General features: G+C 36.4%; 1 protein-coding gene across 3 annotated transcripts in view; it reads right to left on the reverse strand.

Annotated features, from left to right (window-relative positions):
- Window positions 1–2,113: 2,113 nt before the first annotated feature.
- The window catches only part of LOC123239836 (cytochrome b5), a 49,510-nt gene continuing 26,689 nt past the window's right edge, over window positions 2,114–24,934 (reverse strand). Inside the window, exons 2-6 of one of the 3 annotated variants that reach the window (XM_044667170.1) lie at window positions 15,335–15,463; window positions 11,701–11,722; window positions 8,075–8,087; window positions 7,919–7,933; window positions 2,114–3,594 (exon numbers count right to left, since the gene is read on the reverse strand). In XM_044667170.1, coding sequence (XP_044523105.1) covers window positions 3,513–3,594; window positions 7,919–7,933; window positions 8,075–8,087; window positions 11,701–11,722; window positions 15,335–15,463 — 261 coding nt within the window. In that variant the 3' untranslated portion in view covers window positions 2,114–3,512. Of the gene's footprint in view, window positions 3,595–5,971; window positions 6,007–7,918; window positions 7,934–8,074; window positions 8,088–11,700; window positions 11,723–13,621; window positions 13,652–15,334; window positions 15,464–24,934 lie in introns of all 3 variants that reach the window. The other 2 variants (XM_044667159.1, XM_044667167.1) reach the window with 2 other exon arrangements.

Genomic DNA, 24,934 nt, shown 5'->3' on the forward strand with positions numbered 1-24,934 from the left:
TTCTTGGAGGAGGGAAAAAGTAATTTGTAAAAGTCTCATTGAGAAAAATGAATGGACAAGAAATTTGTGTGAAATACTGTAGAGACAGATTGATAGGATATGTATAATTCAACATTTATAAAGCACTTATGGAGAAGGTAATGAGCATATACAGACAAAAATGCAAGTCCTTGACCTTAAGAAGCTTACATTCTGGGGCAGCTAGATAAGATGGTAGCTAAAATATTAAGCCCAAAGTTGGGAAGGACCTGGTTCAAATGTGGCCTTTAACAATTAACCATGTGATCCTGGGCAAGTCTCTTAACTGGTAACCTAGAGTTTGCTGTTGTTCTGTCTGATAGAAAAAGGTATAATCTATTGATACAGAATATTGGCGGAGGTGGGGGGAGGGGAACGACATGTATTACTGATAGTTTTTTTGTGGGGTACTCCAAAGTTATGCTGTGTGACTAAACTAGTGATATCAATAACATATAGGAATCAAGATGAATTATTTTATTGATAAAAAAGATGGCCTTTAGGTGAAATCCAGTAGGAAGTCTTCTTTGTGGATCTAGAGGGGGGAAGAGAGAGGTTAGAACTTGAGAAAAAGAGCAATAGTTGATTGCAAGTTGAATGATGAGGTCACTAAGAGACAGTACAGACAGAGGGGGTCAAGGACAGAGACTTAGGGAGCACTTTACTTAGAAGCTGGAAAAAGAAGCTAGTGAAAGACAGAGAAAGAAATAAAAGGCAGGAGAATCAGGAGTGCCAAGTAATCTGCCTCAAGGTCAGTAGTAACATTATTATTGAAAGTGGAAAGAAGAATGGAAAAGGTAACTGTATTTAATAAATCATTGGTGACCACTGAAGGAGTAGTTTCAGTGGAATTGTGATTAAAAATGCCAAAAGGGGTTATTTATAACGAGTTAAATATTGAGGCATGGAGTTAGGAAATAGCTGGGTTCAAATCCTGGCTCTGACATTTTACAGCTCTGTGGCTGTGGGCAACTGACTATTATTTATAAAGTACTTTAATGTATACAAAGCCCATTACAGGTTACCTAAATTGAGAAACTCCTTTTTCATAAGAAAAATGGGGATAAGTAATAATGGTGATAATACCTTGCTGACACAGTCCTGTGTAGTGAATGTGCCACTGGCCTTGGAGTTAAGGGAGTGGTGATCTGCATTGTTAAAGCAAATTCCTTACTGGGAGCTCTCTAAATGAAATACTCAGATAATCATCAGTTTATTCTGTATACATTTTGTTTGTACATAGGTGTTAACATGTGTCTCCTCTATTAGACTGTGAGCTCCTCAAAGGTAGACTTGAATAATGCCTAATAAGGTGTGGTTAAAAAAATAACTGACAATCAAACTAAGAGCTGATCTGAGAAAAGTATATGTACTGAAACTCCAAAGCACTATACAAACATAGGTAGGAATGTAGGGAGGAGAAACAGATTTTAACTCTAAAACCATACTTATTTATGGGCAGGTAGGTGGCCCAGTGGATAAGTGGTGGGCCTGGAGTCAAGAAGACTCATCTTCAAAATATATGATCGATCAATGTAGTTTGATAGGGATATGATTAGGGTTTTGAAGTTAAAAGATCACTTTACTGCAAATATGAATAACATGGAAATGGGTTTTGAACAATGATACCTCTATAAACCAGTAGAAGTGCTTGTCAGCTTTGGGAGGGGGGAGGAAAGAGCAGGGTGAGGGTGTGGGGGGGATTATGAATCATGTAACCATGGAAAATATTCTAAATTTTAAAAATTAAAAAAAAAAAAAACAACCTAATCTTCCCTAGTTCAAATATAGCCTCTGACACTTAATAGCTTTGTGACCCTGGGCAAATCATTTTACTGTTTGCCTCAGTTTCCTCATCTGTCAAATGAATTGGAAAAGGTAATGGCAAACCATTCCAGTATCTTTGTCAAAAAAAAAACACAAATGGATGAGTCAGACACAACTAAAAGTTTTTTAAAATAGCCAGTGACAAATGTTAACTTCAACATTAAGGTTAGAAACTGAATTTTTGGTTCAGAATCTCACTGATACTTAACAACTCTACATTCACAAAAACCACATGTCATTTACTCAAAAAATTCACTGTAACAAAGGCTTCGATTTGTTCAGGCACATGTTTATTCAGAATTTTAACAAAAGACTTCTCTGCAAGGTAATTTTGTATTTCTGGCACCACAGTTCACCTTTTCCCACCTCTCCTAACCCACTTTCATTCTATTTCAGTTATGGTTGAAATAGTGAGTCTTTCTCCCTAATCACATTAGGCTCTGGTGTATATTATATGTGTGTGTGAAGTGAGGAAAGTAGGGTAGTAGACATAATAATGATTATACAATTGATATCAGTAGAATTTTTTTTGAGGAAAAAATCAGTCTTTTTAATGTGTCCTTAATGGTTTTCATGTGCATACTGCTTGACTGACATATAAAAGGGAAGATGCATGATCACAGTTCATTATGACAGCTTACATTTTAAATAGATTCACTCCCCCTCCATGTCATCAAACAACTAACCTTTCCAAGACAAGAGAAAGTAAAGACCAGAGAATAAAGCTACAGACAAAATGGAAGAAGTCAAAAGAGTTCTCAAAGGGGAAAAAAATGGATCCACAGGAACATAATTTGTCATTCATTATGCAGCAGTTAGTTCCTTTAAAAAAGAAAAAACCAGCATACAAAGAATGTCTTTCTGTTCTTCTTAATAAAAATTAAAGATTCAGCAGCTCTCCTAAAAGGAGTGAATGCTAACAAGGATTATGTATCCCAAATAGTAATCTCAAAAGAAGATTCTCCATCCCTCCACCCCACTCCAAAACAGAGGGTTAATTCTAGATTGAGAATTGGGGAAGGAGAAACAAGTCTTGTTTAATGGATAGATGCAATCTATTCCTTGATCAATGTCAGTTTCTTCTGGACATTTTCCCTTCTTACCATTTTTATTTATACCAGAAGTCATTAGAAGCATTTAAATTATGACCACTGGCCTTTTTAACTTCCAGAAAAGGAAACTGATCTAAAAGCAGTGTCACAATGGATAATTCTATTAGAGGAAATCTCATAGAAGACAGAAGCCAAAAACATCCTTAGAGCCAAGCATCAACATTTACTACTTGGGTCTAAACAAGAAGTCTGTTGAAGGACTTATTTTAAAAGCTTTTAAGCATCAAAGATTGATTTTGTACAAACACAAATAGATGCAGAAAATTATAAAGGCTATACAGTAATTATAGCAGCTGCTTTTGTTATATAAAGAATAGTGATAAAAGCACTGAACTTTGAAAATAGTTTGAATGAAAAGGCACACTCTAAAAAGTGTACAGAAGGATAGTTCACTTTTTTAGATGTCAGGGAATTTAAAGGGGTAGAAAATGGACACATTAAAATTTCTTTGCAAAAGAAGTTGGTTTCTGTCAGGCAAAGTAGACAGTGACAACTGGCTTCTTTTTTCCTGGTTTAAGTCAGTCTCTTCTTTTATTGGCTTTTTAAAAAATGTGATTAGTACTCTGACATGTAGAAGCGATACATCAAGGCCACAACAAGTGCAGAGACTGCTGGGATCACCCAACTGGTCCACCAACTAGAAGGAAACAGTGAGAAAATGTTTCAAATATATTGCATGTCAGAAAGATATAAATAAAAATGATTTGTTCCAGCTAACAATAATTTACCAGAACATCTTTTTTTCTGAGCCTAAAACACCAAATGCAAAGAACTACATGTAGACGTGAGACTGGCATTAATGCTCTCCTCCCACCCAAGATCTATATCCCACTGGACTGATAAGTCACCAATGACACTATTTGCACATTTAAAAAGAACATTTATGTATGTATGCCTTATAACAAGGGTTTATTAATGCATCTTCTCACAGGCTACTTATGAAACCTCTTTCTGTGTTTAAAAAAATATGGTTCTTAGGCAATTACAGATTATGAAATCTGGGCAAAACACCATACAACAGCAACGGCAAATGGCCATAGATCTTTTTAACTTCAGTCTGAACCTGGACATAGGAAAAAAAGCACTTGACTGGGAGTTAGGAGGCTCAAGTAGTAAGTCCTAGTTTTGTCACTAGCTGTGTAATCTTGAGTGAAGATCATTTCTATGCCCTCAGTTTCTTTAAATAAAAAATAAAAATAAGGGGATTATCTAGATGGATCACCATCATCAAGCAGTGTCTTTCTCTGAGATAACCAGTAAATTCTAATTGCTAAATTCATTGCTGTTTTCTCAGTCCTTATTCTATATGAACTCTCTATAACTTCTGATATTGCTAACAACTGCCCTCCTCTTCCAACTTCTGCTTTTATTATCCTGCTCCTTCCTGGTTCTCCTATTTGTCTGTCCATACTTCTTCAGACTCTTTTCTTTGATCATTATCTTGGATCATTTTTCTCCTGGTCCCTAACTATGATTATCTCTCATGTCTCTATCCTAGGTCATATTTTCTTACTACGCTGTCTTTTATTGAATTCTATGCAAATAACTCCCAAATCTATACAGCTAACCATGATCTTTCTCCCAAGTTCCAGCCTTATACTGCCAACTGCTCTCTGAACATTCCCCAGTGATGTCCTGTATGTCCATTACAAAGTCAACATGCCCAAAACAAATTTCCTAATCTTCCTTGATCTAAACTTGCTTTTCTCTCAAACTTCTACCTCACTTCTACAATCACTCAAGTTTGAAATGTTGGCCAATCCTTTGGCATCACTCCCTAAATCTCACTAGTTGCCAAGTATTGTAAATTCTAGGTCCCCTTTTTTTTACAACTGGCCCATTCTCTCCACTCACAGAGTCATGCCCTAATTCAGGTCCTCATCACCTCTCACCTGTATAATTTATAAGAGGCTGCTCAAGATAAATATTCTCTCCAAGATAAGATTCAAACCCCTCAGCTTGGTCTTTAAGCCCCTTTTCAATATGATTCCAGCTTATCTTTTAGGGTTTTTTGCATATTATTTCCCTTCATGGACACACTATGATACAGTTAAACTGGTTTTTCCCAAATAATTCCCTTTCCTGGCTGATTTCCTATGTTTGTAGAGGCTGGTACCTCTCATATCTGGAATCATTCTCTATGCACCTCTGCCTCCTCTTAGAATATTTAGTTCCGTTCAAGGCTCAGGCCATGTGCCACTTCATATTAGAGTCCTTTTATCTGAGGCTGATAATCTCTCTCTCCACAAATTATCTTGAATAGATGCATATGTATTTATATGCTGTATCCCTTTTTTTTAGTCTTCCCATCCTCAGGTCCCAGACCAATCCTTTGCACATATTATGTGCTTATTAAGTACTTCTAATATTTATCTACAGTCTTTTGCAATTTAAACATTATGAATCTATTATAAGTTACACATATTTAGAAATTCTACTCAGTATATAAAGACAATTTAACAAATTTTCTAAGTATACATCTTCACTTGGACATATTAAAACACTATGTCTAGATCATATCTCTAGTCTGTGTAGCTAAAACCCATAAGTCCCAGATCTGTGCTAAGCTTAGTTTTACATTTAGACTATAACACAGGATCACAGATAAGTGAGTGCTGGACCTGAAATATATGAAAATCACATGTTTAATGTGATTCTGTGAATAAGCCACATCTACGAGGGCAAATTAGAACTTGAATATCAAATTTTAAAAGACCTGATAAAAGTTCATATATGCATATATTTTATGTCAAAGAAAATCACATATGGCAACATTCTTTATATATCATCTCACCCCTAAAATAAGGCTTGGCAACCACACTATAATAATTAAGAGGATTACTGGTATACTTTTCCTTTGGGAGGAATTTGCTAGGATTTCTTTAATCACTTATTTAGCTGACTGCTCACGTTAGGTACATTGCTGCTCAAAGGACAGGGCTATGTGGACTATAAAAGCTTTTAAGCCCCCTGCCAAGGCAATGATAGATTTTAAAAGAAAGGTTATTTCATACCTGTTGTTATTATCAATGGTAGTAATAAGAGAATCCTGAAAAACAAAGATAAAAGCATGATTTAAAAAATTAAACATTATGCAATTTATCATATTAAAAACTTTTTATGAAGCAAGAACATTTTACTCAATTATTGGAGAAACCAATAAAATATGCATACAATTTCAGCAATAACTTTCTTTCATACAAAAATGTTACATTCTTATTCATTTATGATTATCATTCCCTATTTTTCCAGAGAAAAATATGCTGTTTTCTGTGAATAATTTATTTAATGTCATTTATACTTACCTATGCTCATATTAAACAATTTGAAAGAAAACATAAAAAATATTATGCATTAAAAGTAATTTCTTTGACTGCCCAATACAAGAAGTGAACATGGACAATGATTTTTAGCAATGATAGGTACGAACAGAAATATTCCCTAAAAAATAGAAGCAAAGTATTCAATACAAATTCTGCACCTTTCCAAATGGTAAAGGCCATCATCATAAAGAATAGGGCACCCAAATTTCATCAAAACTTATTCCAACCTAGAAAAATTATTAGAATTTATGCTTTTTTCAAACCTCTATCACTCTAAGACTTGCCTTTAAGCTTAGCCATAAAAGTTAAATATTAGCCAGCTATACAAAGTGGTTTATTTCACAATATAGTTTCCTGCTATAATGCCACATTAAGAATATTCCGAAGAGACTCAAACCAGTATGATGCAGACATTTCAATCTGTTACCACAATGGCCAGTTTTGCTTCTGGGATTCTTTGAGGGCCACAAATGTTTAAAAAATCGGTTATAAGAGCTCATGATAACCACAGAGAAGAGAAAACACTGATAACTGAGCTATAAGTTTAAGCATAAATCACTCCAACAATTTGCAACAGTAAAGTAGCAGCCTTCAGATAGTTCACACAAGCATGAGCATTAGTAGCATGATCAAAGAGGAACCAAGATAAAGCAAAGCTTAAAGGGTTTTGAGGTCCATTTTCTCCGCATTGCCTCAACCCAGAGCACAGGATATTTGCTTAACAATCATCAGTTTGGAATAAAAAAAAGCCACACTCTGCAGTGCAAGTGAAAGAATCCTCTCTTTCAAAGGAAAGGTAGGAAGAAACCTTTCCAAGAGGAGCAAGCCAAGCAATTTTAGTCCCACCAACCTTCAAAGAACTCCTTCAAGATTCCTGACACAGTGAAAAGAAATAAGGCAATTTTAAAGAAAGCTTCATAGCAAGATTTCTACCTTGATCATTTGCATATGTAATTGTATTTAAACAAAAGTTATTAAAGAGTTAATAGAAACAGCAGAAACTTCCAAAACTTCCAAGGTGGATGGTTCTTTAAAATTTAGACACCTACAACTTTACTTAAGCTACTATTTGTATTGGGAGGGATGGGGAGAGGGAAGGACAAGGTGACTACTTTAACCTGTTTGGTTGCTTTCCACCCTCACTCCCCCATGGGCTTCATGTTCCTCAGCTTCAGCCTAGTGCAGTGTGAAACGTGAGAGACCATGATTAGCATAGTACAGGCAAGCCTGGGATTAGGCAGTCATGCTTTAAACTAGTAACACAAGGGCAGCAAAAACAGAGTATATGTTATACATTGAACATATCTTCGAATCAGTTTTACTTCCACTCAGGATGTCCTTGGAAAGAATTAGTAAGGATTATGATGTTACACCTTAGAAATACACTTAGACAAAAACAGACTGATGATTCATTTGAGACACTAGACTCCCATCCATCCAGGAGTACAGCAAGCACTGACAATTTTGTCTTTGACCTGCCCTAGCAGAGCACAATGTCTTCTTTGCAAAATCAAACTAAATTCTCCTGATTCTCCATAAAGTCAGTCACTAATATTTGCCAGCAGACTTTTCTAAAAACATCCTAACCAACCAACAAATCTTTACTGGAGGTTCATTCGGAGGCATTCTGCTAGGCACCTTTTCTTCACTGAGCTTAAGAGCAAAAGCACTTTGAACGATCTCATTCTTTGATTTCCTAAGCATTGCTTAAAATGCAGGAGTCAGAACTGGGAAAAATGGAGGCAAAGAAGGTCAAGAAAACTATTTATATTTCAGGTTGTCCTACTAGCTCACCAGGAGATCTCAGCTAGTTTATTTAAAACTATTTCTTTGTCCATAAGGAGGCTGTAAAAATTAAACTAACCCACAGGAGAATATCACAAAGAAAGACATGGTGCAAAGAACACCTAGTTGTTCCAACTGATACCTGAATCCCATACGATGATCCACCCTACTTCTCCCCAGAAGCCTTGAAGTGAGTGAGCTTCCCTCTTTAGACTAGTACTGGCAGACACCTGCTGACTGGTGGAGAGAGCTTGAATTTGGATTTGGAGGCCCTGGGTTCTAATGTTGCCTTTGCCATCAATCTTCAGGCAAGTCATACAACATCTCAGGAACTCAGTTTCCTCATTTGGATAATGTGGGAGTTGGATTAGATGATGCCCAAGGTCCTTCCATTTCAATCCTATGATAACTTTAGTTGTATAAAGCCCAAGGGAGTTAAAAAAAAGGGTAGAATGTTATAATGGAAACTGCACTGGGCTGGGAGCCAAATGGGTTTAAGTTCTTGCCCTATCACTTAAAAGCCATGTTGCAGGGCAACTAGATAACGTAGTAGCTAGAGAGCCAGATCTAGAGTTGGGAGGTCCTTGGTTCGAATCTAGCCTCAAACACTTCCTAGTTGTGTGATTCTGGGCAAGTCACTAATTCCCAATTGCCTAGTCCTTCTTGCTCTTCTGCCTTGGAATGACACTTAGCATCAATAGTAAGGCAGAAAGTAAAGGTTTAAAGAGAGGGAGAGAAAGAGGGAGAGAGAGAGAGAGAGAGAGAGAGAGAGAGAGAGAGAGAGAGAGAGAGAGAGAGAGAGAGAGCGCGCGCCATGTTGCTTTAAACAAATAGGGCCCTTGGGGATACAAATACTTGCCCTCTCTACCTCACAGAGTGGTTGTTGTTGAAGATTAAATGATAATCTGTGTTTTGAAACTACAAAAATCTATAAAACAATAAGATGCTACCATTATTAAATATCTACACAGGCAAAGCTGCTATTTCTTCATGTTTACTTAGAATTAATGAGGAGGTATCATTTCAGAAAAAAAAAAAAAAAAAAAAGATCTGTGCCAGGGGCCAGAAGACCCAAGTTGGAATCTGGTTTCCACAATATCTAGCTGTGGAACTCTGGATAAGTCATAACCTCTCTGATTTAAATTCTTCATCTAAAAAATAGAGATAATATTCTAACAACCTCATGAGGTTTTTAAAGTGCTATGTACAAAAGGAATTATAAGTAAATTTGTACAAGCGTTATTATTATTTGGGTAAGGTAAGAAGAAATAACATGATGTGATGATTTCTCCTCATGTCTTCATTATGGCAGTTTTAGACTAATCTTCTAGCATATGGGTTCACTTAGTTTCATAGCTCATCTTGATATCTTAAGCAAGCAGCATTCAGAAGCTCAAACTACAAAAGGCATTTAACAGTAATGAATGTATCTTTTTTCTAGCTAGCAATGGAGCATTCTTTGTTTTCTAGAGATTGAAAACACATTAATAAAGCCATTTGTTTTCTTTTCTATTGTGGGCTTAAGGCCAGTAACATGAAAAAACTACCAAGTTCTCCTCCTCACATGTTAAAAGAAACTCAAAATGTATTACTTTTCTAGCTTAAAAAAAGTGGTAGAAATTAAAGGCCATTGCAGTTTCCCAAGATTACCATCTACATATTCCTGGTTTGGGTATTTAGAACTGATCCTCACCTACTAGGAAAAAAAGAGTATTCCAGGAGTCTGGAATACTATATTAGGAGTATAAAGACAAAGTTCTCAAAAGTGGAATTATCATGCAAAAATAGGCTATAAGAACACTCCTGAAATCACGCAAAGAGCACCACTTAAAAAAACTTATTCTCTATTAGTATTAAAGAACACCAGTCCCAAATTGTTATTTATTTATTACTTAAAGATACAGTAATTATGGTCATATCTACATATAAAGGTCCTTGTTCAAATCCTTTGAGGGGTGAGAGTGGGGGGAAGCTCCTTTTGCTAGAATAACATTTAGCATTCTATACATTTGGTTAGTAGGAGGAGGAAGTACAAAGGGAATGAGAATGCTACTTGACACAGTTTTGTTTAAAAAAAAAAAAAGTCCAAGTAAAGTTGCTAAGTTTTTTGTCTTTGGGGTGCCTCTCTTCATTTCAGAGGAAAAGAAATGTACTCTTAGAGCTCTCAATGGTTCTGTTCTATATTTGACTGTGTCAGACCTGATACTCATATTCTTGGGTCCCTCAATCCTTAAAAGTTGTTCTGGGCTACCATGCCAATCAAATCTCATTATTGCAGAAGGGTCTATGGCAAAAAATGAATCAGGGGCCAGTTCAAAAGTATGGAAAAGGAATTGGTCCCAGTGGGGGAAGCAAAAGGAAAAGTTAATTAAGTATCAAAATTTAATAGGGCTAGCAGAGACCTTAGAAACCACCTATTTAAATCCTAGACTTTCCTACTTGAGAAATAAAACACTTCCTGGAAACAGTAACAACTTCCTTCTACTTTAATCCATCAGAAAAATAATGTCAGATTATCTAATTATTCAAGAACTATACCTACTTTCACTTTTTTAGATCAGTAGCCTTTTAGTCTGAGGAAATTTAATAAATAAAAAACTTACATTGTCATTAGAAATAAGACAAGTCTAATATCCACACGACTAACTCTTTGTGTAGCAACTACCTACTACTGAAGACAGATGTCCTTAATGCCCAATAGATTAGCTCCGCAAAGGATTTGAGGATAAAATTCACTCAAGGACCAACATGGTCCTTTAGCACAAGCAAAGTACTCCATAAATATCAAATAACAGAATTAAAAGTTCATAGAGTTTTTAGTTAAATTCTTATCAATATGGAAAGTACTGCTAGGTGTTTCTGCTACCTTTCATAAGTTATAGATTTATGATATGATCAGGTATTTTCTGCATATAGTTTATCTGTGCCTATTGAAAGGCATCAAAAGAGATGGCCAAGGAGCTACATAGTACAGTGGATAGAGCACTCAGTCTCTAATCAGGAAGACCCAAGTTCAAATTCAGTCTAAGATTCTTATTAGCTGTGTGAGACTGGGCAAGTCACTTAACTTTTGCTTACCCAAGTTCCACAACATACAATAATAGTATCTAATTTCCAAGGGTAAGTTGATTTGAAGATCAAATACAATATGTTAGCACAGTGCATGGCATGTGGTAGTCTAGGTACTAAATAAATATTTGTCTTTCTTTCCTTCAATAAAACTTGGATTCAGGTCCTGTCTCTGAAATACAATTTGCTATGTAACCCAAGTAAGGCCAGTCCTGGAGAGATGCATCATTGCAGGTAGGAAAATTAGATTAGATGGTGTGCATTTGGTCTTCTCTTCTCTTTATTTTGGAAGAGAAGGTAGGTGTTCTTCTTCTTCCTCCAGTACCCAAGTTCTAGGACACACTTCCATCATAGGCCACATTATAGAGTCCCCCTTTGTGCCAATAATAGGTGGTACTTAATTTCTGATGGCGAGTATTCTCAAGCTAATAGCACCTTCGCCGAGTAAAGACTAGCGGATGAATTGTCTGATGTATTGCAAAGGAGATTCTTTCTCATACATGGGGAGGCTCAATAACCTGAGGTCTTGTCCCTGTCAACTAGCACTAAAATGTATATATAAGCACAACCCTCACTCTTCCTGTTACCCTAACCTCTGATGCCCCCCAGCCACCTCTTCCTCAATCTCTTGGATCCCACTTATTATCCAAGGCACACCTGAATTCCTATCTTTTCTCCGAAGCTTTTCAAAGTCACAAATGTCCAAAAGTGGCCTCTCCTATAATGTACTGTCCAGTGATTCCCAAAGTGGGCGCTACCGCCCCCTGGTGGGTGCTGCAGTGATCCAGGGAGGCGGTGATGACCACACTTTTTTTGTATTACATTCTATTCTGAGTTCAATAAATAGTTTCATAATTTCCAGGGGGCGTTAAGTAATATTTTTTTTCTGGAAAGGGGGCGGTAGGCCAAAAAAAGTTTGGGAACCACTGGTCTACACCATTGATAGGCAAAACATGGCCAGCAGATGTGCCTCTCCCTAAATGTTCTATACGCCCCTAGACATTATTCCTAATCTGACGAATACAATGAGTAGGATACAATGAAACTTCAAAAGAGTTGCCTTAGAAACAGACTGACAGATGAGCATTTCCTTTCCTTTGGCCCCCTCTTTAAAAAGTTTGCCCATCATTGGTCTACACCATTCATTGGCTGGAATATGCTTCCTTGGACTGATACTTTTTTTCCTGGAAGTACATAGGTAGCATAGGCTACTACAAGATTTGCTTTCAACAAGTTGTTTCATGACTAAATTCTTCTTACACTTTTTCCTGTCTTGTTCCCTGAAGTTACGTAACTGGACTATGTTACCCTTTAATTCCTATGTCTGCACAAGTCAGGTGCTTCCCCATTTAACTTTAATTAGATAATAACAACAATGATAATAATATTAGCTAACATCTATATAGCACATACTCTGGAGCCAGGCAGTATGCGAAGTGCTTTACAATTATTATCTCATTTGATTCTCACAACAACCCCAGAGGCAGCTATCATTACCCCCATTTTAAAGATGAGGAACCAGAGGCAAACAGTGATTAAGTGACTTGTCTAGGGTAACATAGCTAGTAAGTGTCTGAAGTCAGATTTTCAGTTCAAGGCTTCCTGACTTTGGGTTTAATGACTATCCACTGATCTACTTAGCTCAGTTTCCTTGTTGTGGCCTTAATATTTACCCACATAGAGGGCCTGATTCTCATGAGACCATCCCTTGGAGCTGAGCACATGACCGATGCTGATTCATACTACTATCACATAGGGTTGGATAAAAGTCAGCTCTTGCAATATGCCTTAAAATATATTATAATACTGTGTCTCAGACAGCACAGTTAAGTCCGAAACTCTGCCTGGCCATTTACTAGTTGACGAGGCTCTGATGATATCCACACTGTTAAGGATCCCAAAATTTGAGAATTCTGTGACTTGGCAGTGATAATATGACTAATTTGAGCCTATATTCCTACTCTGTGTCCTTCCATTGAATAGAGCTGGATTTATGAGTTAATGGTGAGTGTGGTGGTATATTATGTGGCTCAATTTCAATACCTCAGGTATATGTCCCAGTGATCATGTGAATAAGTGTTAATGATCATCATAAAAGTGTTAGAATTGGTAACATGCTTATTAACCTGAAGTGAAGGTCAGATCTGAACAGGCTAAAGGAATTTTCTCATATTGGTGTAATGACAGTCCCACTGAAAATGTCTGAAATGTGAAATAGTCATTGTCAAGAATGCAGCAGCCTCTCCTAGACACTTAGAAACATGAAGATATTTCTTATTTGTTCATTTTTAAATTCCAACATGACTCATAAATAAATAATTTCACTTTAAAAAGAAAAAGTATTTGAGAAGTTGATTTGTGTAAATAAAACAATGAAATAACTACTTAATATTAAACAAGCAGTACTTGCACTTTGGAACATACAATGCACACATACAACAATGGGTACTCGATACTACAAAGTTTGCAGGACAGTTTGGCACTTACTGAAGGTTTCTTTATTTTGTCTCTGTCATCCTGCAAGAAAAAAAAAATTCAGCACAATTAGGATGAAACTGAGGACTACAGTATGCTATTTCTGAAAGATTCAGCCTTTGTTTTGAGATCTTAACAACAATAACTTGGGAATCTGACCACGTATATGGCCAGGCCTCACTAATTCAGCTTTACAACAAAAATTATTTAAAGGAAATTAAATGCTGGGGGAAAACTTTCTAATTACAAGTGTTGTAAATTTTGGAAGATACATTTGTTCTAAATAATCCATGAGGGAAAGATGCCTGGAACTCCTTTCCCACATTCTTTCCTATAATCTCCAGGAGTTTTAAAAGGTCTAAATAGATCCTTTCCCTCTGACCCCAACATCTCCCTCTAAGATAGGAGCAAATCCTACTGTGACAATCAAGATGAATTCTTTACAACCTTTAAGAGGTATATCCAAACTGTTTAAACATTTCAGGTTATCCAAAGTGCCTTTTCTATTGTTGCATATGGTACTACTATTCTGCTAGTCTTTAAGAGGCCCAATTTCCATCATTTTTAACTCCTACATTTACTGTGCCTGCTCTGAATTCTACTTCCCTAATTTTTTTCTCTGACTCATCTCCTCATTTCTATTACCAGTGCTATTACCCAAATTCAGGTCCTAATTTCCTCTCTACTAGACAACTATAATAGCCTTCTAATTGGTCCCCCCAGATCCAATCTCAGTCCCCTCCAAGACATCCCATCCTGAACATTATTGCTAGATGGCCTGGAGTTGAGTTCTCATTTTATTGCCTAGAAAGTGATGAAGCAGAGGAAATCAATGATTCTGTTGCAAAGGTGGGGGAGAAGAATTTTTGTGACATTTCAATTTGGAAACCTGAATCTATTTCCCCAGGGAAATATCATTGTACATGGCAGTTAGTTTCTAATGTGCTATTGGCATATTAGTATTCAGGTATATTATGGGTTAGATCATTATTTTGTTTTGTTTTTAATGGGAAAGCCTTAGAATCTTGTCATCATGTAAATTATTTTATCCTTCAGAAAAATGCAAGCAATTACAAAATCTATATCTGATTGTTTACCACCTTGGGGAGAAGGATGGGCAGAGAGGGAGTAAAGGAGGGAAGGTCAGAAGAAAAGAAAGAATTTAGAATTCAAAACTTTAAAAATGTTAAGAAAAAATGTTTTTACATGTAATAGGGAAAAATTAAATATTTAAAAAAAGAAAAGAAAAATACATGATAAATATCAAACAATCAAATAGTTAGACTTTTGGATCAAAATCATTTCTTAAGTTACATTTCTTAAGTTAGGAACAGCCAAATACAAATCAATGAGTAGGCTGAGTGGCAATTAATAAATGACTTCCCATTTTCCTAGTGTAGCCACAGTGTTTATGGTCAATCAAGACGTCAGCAATCACTAGACTATACTAGCTTTAAATTTCTCAAACTGTGATTGATCAGTAAAATACAAAAACAAGCATGGGCCATTACTTCCTGAAGGAGATGAAAAGTGAGGTGTAATGGAGAGAATAAAAGTCTTACAAAACTAATTATTTTCTTTGGGGTGAGAAGGGCACTTATTTTTCTTTATATATATATATATGGGTTATATATATATATATATAACCCATGGCTCAGAAAATTTGATCTAAGATCAAAATAAGTCTTAAGAAGAACAGGACAGGAAGTCTGAGAATATACTCACTGGATGAAGTTCTCCAATGATATATGTCTTGGATAGTTCTCGGGCATCTGTAGAATGCCCAACATCCTCAAAGTTTTCAGTTGCATCACCTCCAGCTTGCTCCCTTAGAACTTCTTCTCCACCAGGATGCTATTTATTTAAAGAGAGAAAAAAGGCATCATTATAGGGAAATATCAGCACTAATTAAGGATTTGTGAAATATTCCAGAGGCCATTATTCATTTAGGAATAGTAAAGAGTTGAAAATTAGAGGAATGTAGTTGTTAAAAGAGAAAAAGATTTTTCTTTTTAGCATAACAGTTCACATTAAAACCAATTTTTTTAAAGTTTTATGGTCAATTCTCTTCTTGAGAACTAAATATTAAAGTCCATGCTTTTTCCTCTAATTAAAAGATGCTGATTTCCCTCATAAACTATCATCTTTATTCTTAGGTATCTTACCAAGAAACATTAAGTATCTACTAAATTCCAAGCCTTAGGGATATAGTGTTGGTGGAATGGACCAATGAAACAATCAGTACTTACTGATTGGTAGGAACTTATTAAGCACCTACTATGTACTAGAGACTGTAATAGTTCAGGGAATACAAAAACAGAACTCTGTTTCTCCCCTCACAGAGTTTACATTAGCAAACTAACTTAACATACATCAGCAAGTTACATTAACTTATATACATACAAGTACATGAAAAATAATTAATACAAGGTAATTTCAGGAATGAGGGAGATACCAGCAACAGAGGACTGGAAATAGAGAAGATAAAATTATTCAAAGCATAAAATATACACACATATACACACCCCATTGCATGTCTGTCCATAAAGTCAGAACATTGCTTAGCCGGTTGAAATCTTAACCCTGATTGTTACTTCAGGATCACTTTGTCAAAACTTCTACCCAGAGCAAATGATTCTCTTCTGTAACATGCATGACAAGTAGTTACCCAATCCAGCCTCTACTTAAGCATTTTCTTTCAGTGGCCAGGAGCTCATGCCTTCCACAAAAATCCCTTCCCCAACCCCACTTCTATTTCCGTATTAAGATTGCCAGAGTCCTTTTGCACGTAGGCAGTACAAAAACAAATAAACATATTGGACGGACAAGGCCCATGCCCTGGCCTACTACCATCTGCTGATCTCAATTAGCCTTTGAGATACTCATCTTCCCTTACAAATCAATAAACTAACAAGTACGAGTGCTGCCCAAATGCTAGGTACCAGGGACACAAAGAAAGAAATGAAACAGACCCTACAAAGAACCTGGCTCCTTCCTAATGGCTTAAGATCAAAGACAGACAGACTTATGAGGATAAGTTATTTACATTCCAATTGGCACTAAAGAGGTTTTTAGGGAAGGGAAAGAAGGTGTGGTAAAAGAGAACATTGCTTTCAGAGACTATATGGCAAACATCATATATAATATCCTTTCTAAAACTACACTGGCTCTCAGTAGGTGACCATCTTCCAGGTAAAGGTTCAGCCTATTAAGATGGGCTCTGGCAAGAATCTGCCTGTAACAATGAGGAAAGAGAACCCCCTGTGAGTGTCACAGAACAACCTATTTCCTTTTCTTTTATAGAAGTGGACAATAAAGGCATCCTTATCTCCTGGGGCAGTGATGGGCAAACTTTTTAAAGAGGGGGCCAAAGGAAAGGAAATGCTCATCCATCAGTCTGTTTCTAAGGCAACTCTTTTGAAGTTTCATTGTATTGTATCCTACTCATTCTATTCATCAGATTAGGAATAATGTCGTGAGGCAGGATAGAACATTTCAGGGGGCTGCATCTGGCCCATGGGCCATAGTTTGCCTATCACTGTCCTGGGAGATAAACTTCCCCTTGCCACATAATCTGGAAGCTTTTAGTCAGCTTTTGGATCTCCTGCCTTATATAAATCTCTGCTGGAATGGAAATCAGCACCAGGCACTTTGCTTCATGAGGGGAGCCTAATGGCATTCAAAACCTCTTCTTCAGTTGGAACAGTGATTCCCAAAGTGGGCGCCACCACCCCCCCAGTGGGTGCTGCAGTGATCCAGGGGGTCAGTGATGGCCACAGGTGCATTTGGGGGCAGTGAATAACTGTAAGGGGACAGTGATAGTATGTGACAGAGGGCACTAAGTAATATTTTTTCTGGAAAGGGAGCTGTAGGTCAAAAAAGTCTGGGAACCACTGAGTTGGAAGTTTGGCTAGAGAGGGATTCATTTCAATCTGAGGTATACAATCAGCATTGAATGATGATGGTAAGTTATGAACACTATCAAGTGTTCAGCCCCTCTCCAACATCATGTCCTTATCATTGATCAGTATGGCTCCATCTGCACTGAGTATAAGATACACCACAGGTCTCTGGCCCACAAATAGCCTTTGGGCATCATAGAAGTGATGATTTTCATCTGACCTCTTACTGGGCCAAGAATCCTGCATCTCTAAGCTTCATTTGCATTTTGCTTTGGATGGAACTAAAATCCTGTGGAGTTCTCATTTTCCATTTGAGAGGTTCTGAATTTCCCCATCATTTTCATCAAACCAGTCCTGATGTTTATGAGTATTCTGGCCAGGATGAGTAAATGCACTGCTGTACACCAAATCTCTCCATTCCTGTTTTGCTCCACTGTTCCCAACAGGTTGTCTCAGCTTTCCCTCCAAATCAGGAACAAGTTGTTTGGGCACTGTGAAGTGCTCTAATCTGTTGACAATAAGTCTTCTGGTAGTCCTCTTACTTTGGGGCTGCTGCTTTTGTTGAATGTGAATGTTTAGTTTGAAAAGGATGGACAAATCTATGATCAGTGGAGCACTATGGGCTGTACATCCCCTTTGCCACTCTCAGATCCTATCTGTCTCATTTCCTAACAATGACAGTCTATTAAATACCAATATTTATTTTGAGGGTGCATCAACAAAGTTTTATTGCATTTAGGTAAACAAAAGATAGTATTGGTGAATATTAGACTATGAGAAGGTCCCAGTGTATCCATACCCACTGCTTCATCACTTGTCCACTCTCACAATACTTTTGGTGTAGGAGTAAAATAATAAAATAATGTGATAGTAAAAGGAAAAAGGTAAAATGGAATGAGTAACATCTTTTGACTCGGGCATAAATTGGATTTAAGCATAAAGTCAATGACATTGTTCTCTCTTCCAGAATCATTGAAGTCTAGTGGCAAGACAAAAGTTAAGATAACTAATGATGGCTCAGCATACAATGGATGATCTTGGCTTCTTTGATGTCTAATCCAACTCTAAGCCTTCCACAGAGCCTGCTTCATGGTCATTGGAACAAACCCTCAACCTACTACAGTTTTTTGGAGCCACACGTAAGCAATGGGTTGGCAGGATACCAAAGGAAGAAAAGAACCCTGATAAAAAAAAAACCCTCACACCAAAGGTACGTCTACCCTGAATATTCCATATACCTCAAAAGACAATATACAATTATGGAAAGAGTAGAAAGAGTGTGGGGCAGAAAAGTCAGGGGACCTGGGCTCTTCCAGATATGAGGCCTTGGGCAAGGCATTGTTCTTCTATAGGTCTTAAAGGATTTTCAGAAAATTACTAACTATGAATTGTGACCAAATCAACAATATACTACTCTATGGTCCACCCCTATAACTTGCCACTCAATATGCCCTTCCCTGGACAGTAATTCTCTTTTTGGGTAGTCTCTTCCATTAGAATGTAAGTTCTCCAATAAAAGGACTATAATATAAAAGGAAAGATCTTTGCTTTTATATTTGTAGCCTTAGCTTAGCACAGTGCTTACTTAGTACACGAGAAGTGCTTAACACATGTTTTCATTCATTCATGAACTTTAACAGTAAATTTCACTCCAAGTATAATGTTTTAATAAGTTTATCAATCAAGACTCCAGTCAAAGTTAAACTATTTGACTGAGAAGTTCTTGAAGACTTCCAATACTACTACAGTTACCCTGAACCTGGGCATCGTTTTTATTGAAAATGGGGCACAAACCTCCTACAAAAACTGCTAATAAAAAAAAATGGTCATAAACAAATTACTAATAACAACTCAGAAGAAAATGTTCAATTTAAAGATGAACAATTTAAGGATACAATTGCTAATTGAGGTTTTTGGGTTTTTTTGGTCACTAGAAACTAGCCTATATAAACCCTCAAATGATGATGCCAAGGTATTGGAAAAACTTCCAAAAACTATGAGTGACACATAAAAAAAGATAGGAACCTAATAAACAGTAAGAATTATGTAAATACTACAATAAACACTGGCAATATGCATTATCTCAAACTTCTGCTCTGTCTATATGCTCTGGGTGTATCCTGGTTCCATGGGGATGGGTTCACAAAGTTTTACCCTGCAGTTGGAGACCATGGCAAAAGAGAGACATGAGTGGTTTAGACCAATATAAGAGATGGTTTACAGCTCACATTTCCTACCGTACCAAAAGGCATAAAAAATATAGCACTTTACCTTGACAAAGACCTGAAGGGTATTCATGGAAGTGGACATCAGAAGGGTTTCAGCTTCAGAATTATTGTGAAGTTGTATAATTTTCTGCATTCTCACTTGTTTTGGAAGTAGAAATTAAGCAGAAGCAAATTTGAAGTTCAGATTATGTTTAAAATGTTCAAGGACTTATAAAAAAGAATGCTATCCACCTCTAGAGAAAGAATATTGTATAAATGCAGATGAAAACATATGATTTGTCACTTGTTTATTTGGGTATATGATTTGGGGTTTCCATTTTATAAGATTATTCATTTATAAAAATAAATAATATATAAATGTGTTTTGCATGATAATACATGTATAATCCAAATTGAATTGCTTGTTAACTCCAGGAAGGGAGAGGGGAAAAGGGAGGGAAGACAACATGAAACATATAACTTTGGAAAACTTATGTGGAAATTTGTTATTAAAATAAAATAAAAATAAAACAAAAAAGTAATATTGAAACAAAATAAAATAAAATGCTCTTCAACATATCAACTATATTGGAACAAATTTTTGTTTTCAAAACAAGAGTTATAGCCGAACTGACTATACCTTTGTTGACCATAAAGATCCCTTTTTTCATGCTGTACCTGATGTTTGTTATAAGACAGTCATTAAGCAAAGTCATTTTTGTTACTATATCTTCCAATAAATCTTGAATGAGTTCTGATGTATAAACTGGATATCTTGAAAAGGAGTCTATTGAATACACTTTTATAATCAACAAATAATAAACACAATGGAATCATATTCTTAAGCCTCTCAGTTAGTTGTGAAAGATAAAGACAGTCCATTGTTGAACACTGCTTGAGAAAACATACTTGTTCCATTCTAATACTCTTAACAGATGATATTCTTGATTCGTATGTATATATGCATTCAAGCACACACACATAAACACATACATATGTAAACTAATAAAGATTTTGTGGAAGTAAGAGACTAGATATACTTTATGTTTCTTTTTATCTTCCTCTCCGGATACTTTTTATATTGATAGTTCAATGTCCTCATAATTCTATCACCTCTAATGTGAATCTTCTCTACATATACTTGGTCCAATCCAAGCCATTTCCCCACATGTTCCTCTCAAAAAGAGAGACACTCCTAAGTTTCCATTAATAATAACTAACATTTAAACAGCATTTAAAGTCAGCCAAAGAACATCACTCATTTGAGCCTTATAACAACTCAGGAAATAAGGACTACAGCCATTTAACCTAGACCTCCACACCTAACCCCTTCTAGAATCCCTACTTTCAGTCCCTGAGGAAATTAATTCTCCACCCATTTTTGAAGCTCCCACCCAGCTGATTAACAACTGAGTGTGTACTAACAATCTCTCTCTCTCTCTCTCTCTCTCTCTCTCTCTCTCTCTCTCTCTCTCTCTCTCTCTCTCTCTCTCTCTCTCCCCCCTCCTTCTTCACATGGAAAATTGAGTAGTAGTCAAAGGGTACTCNCTCTCTCTCTCTCTCTCTCTCTCTCTCTCTCTCTCTCTCTCTCACACACACACACACACACACACACACAGCCCAATCTCTCTATTGGCTGACCCTAGACACCAACTCATGCTTTAGCTTCACATTTACCCATTCCATGTTACATCTGCCTGCTGCTAAACATTTCTGCTAGATGGTCTCAATTTATTCCACAAAGTAGAAGCCAAGTTCATTTGCTCAGTGGGGAAGAACTGAGAACTTTAGGAGACAAGAAAAGGTATCAGTTAAGGTTATCAAAGAGACTAGTTAGGACTCTATAAAGAAATGCTAGAGTGAGAAGGCTACTGAGAAGCAGAAAGTTGGTTGGAATTTGGTTACAAAGAAGCTGTAACAGATCAAGCCAGTTCACTTGTATCCTGGTCCAACAGCACTCCCTGACCTGATAGCAAAAGAACAAGTAGGGGTGGATCCAGAGCTAGAACAACAGTAGGTCAAGGTAACAACAAATCAGTAAACATTTATTAAATGCTTACTATGTAATGAAACTTCAACTTTCACTTACAAAATTAGTTGGCGGCTTAGTTGACTTTTTGCAATGCCAGGTATTCAAGCAGAATGATGAAGGACCACCTTCAAAAAAATGCATTAAGTAGTACTCTGATTTGGTTGGATTTAGTTAGAAATGGTCTACAGTATTTATTTTCTTCAGCTGAGGCTGGGACTTTGAACTAACTAGCAAGTATTAAAATGGTCTGGCATGTTTCTAGGCAAGGTGCTAAGTACTAGGTAAACAAACAGATGCCACAAATAAATAAACAAACAAACAAACAAACAAACAAACAAATAAATGAAAGAGCCTTTTCCTAAGGGGAAAGCAAAAAAAAAAAAAAAAAAAAGGGTAGAGAGGGAATAAGTAAAGAGATGGTGAAGAAAGAAAGAAATCTCAAATCTGAAACAGCCTGGAAAGGGAGATAAAGGAGTAAACATGGTTGTCTTAGACCTTTCCTTAAGTGGAAGCTTAGGAGGTTGAAGGAGGCAGAGACAGGAAGGACTTAGGTGAAAAGAAGATAAAGGAAGAGGAAGTCAAAGGAGTGACATGAATAAAATGAGAACAGAGAACAGATCTGGAGGGTAAATTGGAAGAGGGAATCACAGAAACATCATTTAAATAGGTATTTCAGAGACTAACAAAAGACATGGAAAATCTGGTTCCAGTTTAAAAATAAGAGAATGGAGAAATGATTGTTTTGGAAGAGAAAACTGTTTTTTGAAAGAATTTCTTCTCTACCTTAAGAAACTGCAGGTTTAGAAAAAGCAGGGAAGGAAAATTTCCCCCAAAAAAAAAATCAAGAAAAGGATTGGAATATTTTTTTTAAATGTAAAGAAACCTCAAAGATCAGAATCTATCCTCTAATTTTACAGACAATAAAACTGAGGAACCTGGGAAGTTAAGTGATTTGTCCAAAGTTATACAATGGGCTAATTGCACAATTGCACACCTGACCTGAGTCCAGGGCTTTTATTATATGAGCAAATGAAATTATACAGAACACGAACACACACACACACACACACACACACACACACACACACATATCCTCTTCCTTCCACAGTTGTTTTTCCCCATTTTTTATTGTCATGCAAACCACACTTCCATATTGGTGAATGTTTATAAGAGCACACGCATACATAATCAAAACCCCAAAATAAAACCATAAATACACTGATGTGAAAAGTGATTCCAACAGTTCTATTTCTGGAGGTAGAGAGCATGCCCCATCATAAGTCTTTCAGGATTATCCCAGATCAGTGCATTGCTGAGAGTAGTCAAGTTTTCACAGATAATCATCATCCAATATTGCTGTGGCTGTGTACAATGCTCTCCCCTTTCTGCTTATTTCTCTCTGCTTCAGTTCCCACAGTTCTTTCCAGCTTTTCTGAAATCATCTTGTTTATTTCTTACAGCACAATTGTATTCCATCACCCACATGTACCACAATTTGTTCAGCCATTCCCCAATTGATGGACATCCCCATTAATTTCCAATTCTTTGCCACCACAAAATGAGCAACTATAAATATTTTTGTGCAAATAGATCCTTTTCCCATCTTTATTCTCTCTTTGGGATACAGACCCAGTAATGGTATTACCAGATCAAAGGGTATACACAATTTTATAGCCCTTTCCACCTGTTTTAAAGTGCTTTTCCATAGTATAAGCAAATTAGGGGATCACGGAATAGTTTACATGTCAAATCTATGGATAAAGAGTTAGAACATTATAGGATATAAAAGGATAATTTTGATTATGTTAGTTTGTACAAACAAAACCAATATAACTAAGAATTAGAAGGAAAACAGAAAGCTGGGAAAAACTTTTACTGAAAATATTTTTGGTAAAGATCTCATTTCTCAACTATATAGAGAACTAAGACAAATTTATAAAAATATAAGACATTCTCCATTTACTAAATAGTCAAAGGATATGAAGCAGTAGTTTTCAGATTAAAAAATCAAAGCCAGTTAAAAAGCACTCTAAATCATTCTTGATTAGACAAATGCAAATTAAAACAACTCTGAGGTACCACCTCACACCATTGGCCAATATGGCAGAAAAGGGAAATGATAAATATAGGAGGGGATGTGGGAAAATTGGGACATGAATGCACTGTTGGTGGAGTTGCAATACTGTCTAACCATTCTGGGGATCAATTTGGAACTATGTCCAAAGGGCTCTAAAACTGTGCATCATACCCTTTGATCCAGCAATCCTAGGTCTGTTTCCCAAAGAGATCCAAAAAAAAAGGGGAAAGGGCCTATTCTAACAAAAATATTTACTTTAGCTTTTTTTGTGGTAGCAAAGAATTGGAATTTGAGAGCTTATCCATGAACTGAAGAATGGCTGTACGAGCTGTGCTATATGATATTGTGAATGGCGGGCAGGATAATTTTAGAAAAACCATGTAAGATTTACATGAACTGATAACAAAGTGAAGTGAGCAGAACCAGGCCAACATTGTACACAGAAACAGCAATATTTTTTAATGAACTCTGAATGACCTAGTTATTCTCAATAAAATAGTGATCCAAGTCAATCCCAGAGACTCATGATAAAAAAAAATGCCATCTCCTTTCAGAGAGAGAAGTAATGAAGTCTGAATGCATACCAAAAGCATACTACATTATCATTTTCCTTTTTTTTTTTAGAGATCTCTTCCACAAAAAGACTAATATGGGAAATTGTTTTATATGATTGTGCATGTAAAATCAATTATCAAATTGTTTATAATCTTGGGGGGGGAAGGGTGGGAAAAAGAGAGGTAAAGTGGGGAGGAAAGAGATTTAGAACTCAAAATCTTTTTTGAAATGAATGTTAAAAAACTATCTTTACATGTAATTGGAGGAAAATAAAATATTTTTTTAAAAGGTAAATAGAGACCATCCTTAAGATTTGATTGTTTCAAGGAACTAAAGGCTCAGGCTGCTAACATCACTTCCTGGGCACTTGAGTTTTGAGAATCCATAAACTGATGCTTGGGTGATAGAAAACTATGGGTGACGAGTTTACTCAACTGAATCAACTGGAGGTATAATCACAAAACTTATTCTTGTTGAGTACACCTCTTGTATGGTCAAATATTTATGATATTTATGATATATGATATGATATTTATGATAATTGTTTTAAGA

This window comes from Gracilinanus agilis, chromosome 1 (genome assembly GCF_016433145.1).
Source record: "Gracilinanus agilis isolate LMUSP501 chromosome 1, AgileGrace, whole genome shotgun sequence".
Classification (NCBI taxonomy): domain Eukaryota; kingdom Metazoa; phylum Chordata; class Mammalia; order Didelphimorphia; family Didelphidae; genus Gracilinanus; species Gracilinanus agilis.